The 8423-nt window shown below is 39.7% G+C and overlaps 1 protein-coding gene across 1 annotated transcript; it reads right to left on the bottom strand.

Annotated features, from left to right (window-relative positions):
• Positions 1–4224: 4224 nt before the first annotated feature.
• On the bottom strand, positions 4225–7903 carry LOC100654712 (olfactory receptor 10R2-like). The gene has a single exon (XM_023553968.2). It carries the CDS (start codon positions 5357–5359, stop codon positions 4418–4420), a length of 942 nt encoding a protein of 313 aa, XP_023409736.1. The 5' UTR covers positions 5360–7903; the 3' UTR covers positions 4225–4417.
• Between the last annotated feature and the right edge of the window lie 520 nt (positions 7904–8423).

Here is an 8423-nt window from a genome sequence, read left to right as displayed (position 1 = left end):
CTATTGCAGCTTCAGCTGTGTTGCTGCTTGATTATCTTGGCAGGAACAGCTATCAGAGAATTCCAGAGAGGGCCTCTAGGTCCCTTCAAGGTCACTTAACACAAGCTATCTTAAAGGGCTTTTTTACTCCATTTTTTTCTCTGCTGTTTTAACTCTTGCTTTGCACTGGAGATTGCAGGGTGTTCTCAGCACTGGGGATCTGCTTAGCCCCCCTGACTATCTGTGGTTTATTGTTGGAGGGCTTTTAGCAATGGCTAAGTGATCGTTTCCCTAGCCCTTGAATCCCCCAATCTTTACAAATCTGCAGGTGAGCATTTTTTTGTTGCTTATCCTGTTCACAGATGCAGCTGCTCAATACATCACTCATGGCCACACACGACTGCTGCACATCCCTTTCCAAATGTAGTTCTTTTTGCAAAGCTCTTATGCGTGCTTCAGCAGCTAGCTGGGCTTTGGTGGGCAACCAAACAGCCTGGGGCAACAGCCATCCACAGCTGCTGCTGTTCTCCTAGCTTCTTTTCCATACTTATGAAGGCACACATCTGCTCACAACCAAGCTATGCCACTTCGCATTTTCAGGGAGTCTCTGTACTTACACGGTGGTCCACAACAAGCATACGGGTCAGACCTCTATGCATGGAGGTCACTGGCCAACTGGGATTTCCTCTGCAGAAAGGCGTATGGGCCAGGCACCCCCACATGGAATTTGCTGGCCAACCCAGGATTTCCCCCACAGAAAGGCATACAGGCCAGACATCCCCACATGGAGGCCACTGGCCAACCTGGGATTTTCCCCGCAGAGGCCTCACTCCCACCCACCATTTCCTCAGTCTCCTGGCTAGCTCGCCAATTGTCCAGGCATAGACCAATAACTTGTAACTTGCCTCCAAAAATGGAGGGTGCCAAGAGACTGAAGAAAGAGGTGGGCAACTCCAGTGTGACAGCAAAGGAGTTTATTAGGGAGACTTACAGATGAGGTAAGTCCTGGGCGGCTGCAGTACCAAAGCAGATCTCTTCACCCTGCAGTGGGAGAGCAGAGGTTTTATAGTGGTGGTGGATAATAGCGCCTCCATGCCAGGGGCATACATAAGAATGTAAACTGTAGAGAACTGGTGGGCACTCATGTTCAGCCTTGCGAAGCTTATTTCCCCTTCAGCCCACCTCCCAAGACCAGCTCTTACAATATGACTTGTTTTCTCTCTTGTGCCACAGTACAAGAGACTCTGTTCCCTTCCCACCAGGAACAGATATTGAAGTGGGGTTGGCCCAGAGCCATGTTGTGCTCACACATGTGCAAGAGGCAGAGAAACTTGCTGTGTGCCCAGAACAGGGGGAAGGCTTCTCTGAAAAGGGAAAGGAACTGGGAGAGAGAAGTCTACCAAATTTCCAGCTTCCTTATCAAAAAATGCCCTAGGACCACAACCTTTACTTAGGCAGCCTGGATGGGGGGTGTAGAGGTAGACCATTCCCCCAACATAACTGTACTATTTTGTATTCTCTGCATTTTCTCTATTTCCTCTGAGAATCTTTTGCTTTTCCTATTTGGCTTCTGTATTTCATGTTCAAGGCTTGCTTTGAACATCCAAGGGGTTCAAATATATTTGAACCCCTTGGATGTTCAAATATATTTCAGACAGTGGTATTAAAAGCTTGTTAGAACCTCTCTGTACACGGGAGGGGGTGTTGTGGCCTGATAGGCTCCGGCGTGGGCATGTCAGGCAGAACCAGGCTATTCATTTTATTGAGGTAACCTCTAACCTCCAGTCACTTTCCAGAGGAAGAAATTTCATTTTGTCACTGAAAGGTTTAATACTGACTGTCAGTCTTTTGGGGCCTGAATGTGGGAAGGGGTTGGCGATGTTTCCTATAAAAGAGTACTCACACTTAATCCTTCTGCTCTCAGTACACTCCTCACACTTTCTCAGTTCTGCCTGGTGTCTCTGGTCCAGATCGCTCCTGGCTTAATTGCCATAGAAGTAAACCTCCAGTCTGACTCTAGCATGGAAGATGTCTAAAACAATGCTACAGAAATTGCAGTCTGCAGTCTAGTGCCATTCCATGAGCTCTCTGTTATTGGTCTGTGATCAGACAGGTATAGAAAACCAATTGATTGTTAATCAACTTTTATAGAATGTGGTGTTACTGAGACTTAAAGGATGCAAACAGTGGACACATCTTTTTAAACAAGCTGTACAAGAGTTCAGATGTACTTTATGTTTCTAAAGATTCATTTTCATTGTATTTAACTGAAGGATTGGTATGTGATAAAATCACTTTTCTAAAGATTCATTTTAATTGTATCTTACTGAAGTATTGGTCTGTGAAAAAGAAAACCGGTCCTTCGTGTGAGTGATTTGAGAAGCACTGATCAAGCAGCCATGTGTTCCTTATTAAGACCTTAAGTGGCCAGGGATAATTTAGAAGAAACCACAAATAAAAACTCAATAAATTCCAAAAAATAGAACTAATGTTAATAACATTTTTTACTAGCACAAAACAAAGCTAGTAATACATAATAACAAAAACCAAACCAAACCTGTTGCCATCGAGTCAATTCCAACTCATAGCGACCCTATGGGACAGAGTGGAACTGCGTCATAGGGTTTCCAAGGAGCAGCTGGTGGATTTGAACTGCTGACCTCTTGTTTAGCAGCCAACCTCTTAACCACTGCACCACCAGGGTTCCTGAATACATAATGGAAGTAGTTTAAATATCAGCACGGAAATATCTATAATAAAGAAATACTACTTCCTAAAAATATGTTGATAAGTGACAATTGCAAACATTAGGTAAAAAAAAATTAGGTAAAAAAAAAAAAAGCAACAGAATAAAATAATGGAGATAGACAATGCTATGCTTATGGATACATTTAGTACCTCCCTTAAATGCCTTCATAATTTAACTAGTAAAAATGAAAATAAAAGACATCATTGTAAGACTGAAAAGTAGGAGACAAAAATAGGAATAGAGGTAGTAATGCAAAAGTAGAAAAGAACATTATTTATGATTTTATATACTTTAATTTAAAAATATAAATAAAAGTAGCAAGGGAGAGTATAGTTACATTTTACCCTAGAAAAGGAGGTCACACATTAAATATAACCTTCAGTTTTATGCATTATGATTTAAAAATAATATTCATCACTGCTGAATATCTAGAGGATTGTACCCAAAAAGATGAAAAAAAAGATGAGGTGTCTAAAATTCAGGTCACATGAGTAACGGAAAGAGAATTTTCTAGTTGTCATCATAACTGTGTCAAACATCTCGGATGCAGGATTGGATTTTCTGTGTGATGTAAGAGATGGAAAGTACAAAAACTACAGACAGGAAAATGTCAGCTAAAATGAGGAGAAATAATGAGAGCTGAGTACAACAGGAATGTCCATTTTGGGAAGTCAGCGGTGGCTAGTTTCTCTCAGAGATGCTAGTGAAAGAATTTATGTACAGGTTGAAGATGGGACTGGATGATCACCTATGTCCTTCCATGTGTCATATTATGTAGTTTGATGGTAAGTTTAAAACTGTGTATCTCCCTCTTCTTAACGAATTCAGTGTGGAAGACCATGCAGTCATATTCTTAAGCTTGAGGTAGACTGGATGGCTGATTATTCTTTTTCCATTCACTTTTGTAGCTTACCCTCTGCGTAACATAAACAGTGATTCCCAGGGACGGTCAGAAACGGCATCTAGAAATGCCATTTCTAGAGACTCTGAAAGAAATTAAGGTCCTTGCAGAGATGTGAAAAGCCTCAAATAATAATAGTCTTGCATTATGTATGGTTTCATATATTGCATATGTTTTCTTTCATATTATCCATTTGATACAAAAACCCAGTGAAGTAGGAAAGAAAAATTACATTATTCCCATCTTAATATTAAAAATTAGGTTCAGAGAAAAAGAAAAGGTAGCTTTCTTAAAGTTATGACCTAACCAGTATCTAATTAAGTCTTCTAATTATATATGCAATGACTTTTTTCCCCAGTATGTCATACTGTTAGATCTAAGCCACTCAGGTTTAGACACGTCATTTTAGGCTGGACATAACCTTAAGCAAAGAATATGATCAGAGGAGACTGTGGGAAAACAACCCAAATTCAAGGCAAGCAATGACAGTTGTTAAGACTTTTTTGAGAACTATGAATCTAGAGGAAGAACAGGCTGAGGAGGAGGAGAGTTATCTTGTATTTCCAAATACTTTGTTATCTCCCTAAATCTTTACAACAACCCAGAGAAGAGCCTATTAATATCCTCTCTTTACATAGGAGAAGAGTAAGTCCCTAGAGTACCAAACAACTCATCAAAAACTACACAGTTACAGAGATAAATAAAATAGATATTCCCATAATTAAAACAATTATGGATCCATATTTTTATTGACCCATATGTATGAGTAATATTGAAAAGTGTTCTAATTATAAAGTCTTAGAAGAAAACCCAATCTTCCCAAACACTTTCCTAATAGCCATCTGGACATCTTTGTTCCTGAGGCTGTATATCATGGGGTTCAACAGTGGGGTGATGATGGTATAGGTCACTGTCACCAGCCTATCTTTGCCTGACATGTGTTTGATTGAGGGCCGCAGGTAGACAGAGGAAGCACAGCCATAGTGGACAATAACCACAGTGAGATGGGAGGCACAGGTGGAGAAGGCTTTTCGCTTGCCTTCAGCAGATGGGATCCTCAGGATGGTGTGGACAATGAAGCCATAAGAGATGCAGATGAAGAGCAAGGGCACAAGAAGTACAAAGACTCCAGCAATGAAGATGACTAGTTCATTAATGTGGGCATCAGCACAGGCAAGACGAATGACAGGAGAAATATCACAAAAGTAGTGGTCGACCTTGTTGGGCCCACAGAAAGGGAGGCTAAACACCACAACTGTACCTACCAGAGATGTCAGGAAGCCACAAATAATAGTAATTACTGCCAGCTGTCCACATACCCTCCAGCTCATGAGAATGGGGTACTGCAAAGGCTGGCAGATGGCAGCATAGCGATCATAACCCATCACTCCCAGAAGAAGGCAATTGGTGACAGCAAAACCAAGGAAGAAGAACATCTGGGTAGCACAACTCATGAAGGAGAGTGTCCTGAGTACAGAGAGCAAGTTGATGAGCATCTTGGGCAGGATAACAATTGTGTATAAGGTCTCAGAGATTGAGAGAACACACAGAAAAAAATACATGGGTGTATGGAGGCTTCGATCCAGGAGGATGACTGAGATGATGGTAAAGTTTCCACTGAGAATGATCAAATAGAGAGAGGAAAAGACCACAAAAAGGACAAACTGCAGTTCCCCAAGACTGGAGAAACCCATCAACAGGAACTCAGTGACAAGGGAGGAGTTGGCCATAGAGAGTTGATCCTGTGGAATAAAGCCAAAATGATCAGGTTCAGAGATCTTTGAAACAGAAAACTAAGGGAAAATTACCCTTTATTAAGAATAAAACAAAAAAAAACTAGTGCCAATCTGGTACAAATGAGAAACAACAGGCATGGGAGAGAAAAAAAGAATCATAAACTTACCAGAAATTATTCTCAACTGATATGCACCCAAAGTGCTGTTTTTCAGCCAGTGATATTACCAGTGGATTTGGGAACAAGTGTTCCCATGCAGTGTATAAACAGTTGCTCACATAGATCCTATCCTTGTTTGCCCCATGCAGCATTACGTAGTCTCCACTCATTTTTTTTTTTTTTTTGGTAAAGGAATCCCCAAAAGAGTTTTTATGTACATTAATTGTGATTTTAAGCAGTTATTCTTTTATCCAGATTACTGATAGATATATTCAGTAAGCTATAGCATTCATGTCTGAAGACCTACCCCCACATCCTTTTAATATATTCCCCATCTAAGGAAACATCCATTTATGTGTCTTGCCTTTAAATAATATAGCTCTCTTTCAAGACTAATCATATAACTCATCTCCATTCAGTCATTTGTTAAAATTAATTAGGTTTAGAAATACTGCTACTGCCTTAGAACTACCTTTATGACTCTTCTATAAACTCTTACAGGATAGAAGGTCTGGTTTCTCCATACAGAAACACATGGCTAGACTAGTTCAGTTTTGCTTCAGCATTCACTGGTTGCCTATTCAGACGCGCTTCCTCCACTTGATATACCTAACTTGGAGACTCAAGAGGCTATCATTCCTAGGAGCTGTCTCTGAATTCCTGAGTATGGAGGCTCAGATATTTTCGCTAGGGTTTATGGCACAGTTCCTATTGCTAGCACTAGGTTGTATGTGTGTGTATATATGTGTATGTGTGTGTAAAAATGTGTAAGAACACAGCACTTAACCAATTTGACATTTTCCACATGTACAATTCAATAAAAACCATTATGTCAATATTGTTGTGCAAACATCACCAATATCCATTGTCAAATTCTCCATCCCCACAAATAAAATACTTAATACTACCTAAACAATGATTCCTTCCTTTCCTCATCCTTCCCGCCCCTGATAACCTTGTTAAACTCTAATTTCTATATATTTGCCTATTCTAGGTATTTCATTGAAGCATTCTTACCCTCCCTCACCACCTGCCCAAATCTATTGCTTCACTAGGATTATGTATCTCAATGAAAAGTTTCAAAATCCTCTTAGTCATCTAAGATGCAAATTTTAGAGAGATTTTTAAACCCACTATTTCTTCCATCCTTCTCATCCAACCTAGTTTCATGATACAATACTTCTAGGATTCATTCCCTCCTTTTTATAGGAAATTAGCTGTTACCTGCACTATTAGAAGAGCCTTATAAGCAGACTCCCTGGATTCCATCTCTTCCTACTCTAAGCCATCCTCACAATAGCAGCAGAGTTCTTTTTCTATAGGAAAAGTCTGATTCTATTAGTAAAATGAAATGACTCTCGATTATCTATAAAACAAAGTAAAAACACTATAATCCAGGTCCTTCCTATTTTTCCCCAAACTACATTTCCACTCACAGCTGCCATTATATACTTCTCCACGTGCACATTAGCATTGATGCGCATATGGAGAAGTATATAATGAGCATTGAACTATTTTGAACAACTATGTTATTTTTCATATTACCACCTTGTCATAGATTGAATTATGTCCCCCCAAAAATGTGTGTATCAACTTGGTTAGGTAGTGATTCCGAGTATCGTGTGGTTGTCTTCCATTTTGTGATTGTAATTTTATGTTGAGCAGATTAGGGTGTGATTGTAACACCACCCTTAGGTCACCTCCCTGATCCAAGGTAAAGGGAGTTTCCATGGGGCATGGCCTGTACCACCTTTTATCTCTCAAAAGATAAAAGGAAAGGGAAGCAAGCAGAGCGTCGGGGACCTCATACCACCAAAAAAGCAGCACCAGGAGCAGAGGACGTCCTTTGGACCTGGGGGTCCCTGTGCCTGAGAAGATCCTCGAACAGGCGAAGGAGCCAACAGAGAGAAAGGTTTTCTTGGAGCTGACACCCTGAATTTGTACTTGTAACCTACTAGACTGTGAGAGAATAAATTTGTCTTATTAAAGCCATCCACTTGCGGTATTTCTGTTAGAGCAGCACTAGATTAACGAAGATGCTCCAGAATCTGGAAATATTCCATGCTTTGTATTTGTGGTTATTGTTGTTCTTGTATTTTTTTTTATATTGTACCCTTCTTTCAATTCCCAAATTAAATATCACATACTCATTGATTCCTTCCCACAAGTTCCTAATCATGCTGTATCACTTCTCCCTCTGTGTTTCCTTAGTAATAACGAAAATCTTACTTGCTTTGCCACTAATACTGTAAGTTTGTTTTTGGCTCCCCAAAGTGTAACCTATCAGAGACAAAAACTGTATCTCTATCATATACAAGAATACTCAGTATATACTCAAAAACTAACTTGCTGAAAATAAATAAATTGAGAATTATCCCAGTTTCCCCTCTAAATTATGTGAAACTCATACGGTCGCTATGAGTCGGAATCGACTCAATAGCAGTGGGTTTGGTTTTTGGGTTTTCATAAGTAGATGGCATTTGATTCCAGGGATTTTCCAAACTTGTTTCCTGAGCATTAAGCTAGGGCATAGCATTAACCTTCTGCTTCAACAGTTTGAGATGACACCAATCTCTAAATATAGAGGAAAAAGATCCATTAAATATTGCTGCTATCTCATTTTTATTTCTGATCATCCAGTGGTTTCCTGCATTATCTCACTTGCTAACATTTTTATTTTAATATGAGAACCACTATTATTGGGCTTGAAATGCCTCTCAAACAACTAAATTCCTAATATCAAAGATCTATTGCCTAGAAAAAGGTCTAACAAATTTTCAAAAAGGGGCTACCATCAAGAGCTTTAACTATTATTTCTACATCTTTTCAATTGTTTGGTCTCTAAACTGTATAAATAAGTAATACACTGCATGCTGTTTGACCAGAACAAAAGCTCCGCT

The sequence above is a fragment of the Loxodonta africana genome, chromosome 3, assembly GCF_030014295.1.
Source record: "Loxodonta africana isolate mLoxAfr1 chromosome 3, mLoxAfr1.hap2, whole genome shotgun sequence".
Classification (NCBI taxonomy): Eukaryota; Metazoa; Chordata; class Mammalia; order Proboscidea; family Elephantidae; genus Loxodonta; species Loxodonta africana.
The sequence above is the reverse complement of the archived record's forward strand: the minus strand, read 5'-3'. Positions and strand labels throughout refer to the sequence as shown.

Excerpts from the sequence above, each read along its gene's own strand:
- LOC100654712 (XM_023553968.2), bottom strand. The coding sequence starts at position 5,359 with ATGGCCAACTCCTCCCTTGTCACTGAGTTCCTGTTGATGGGTTTCTCC.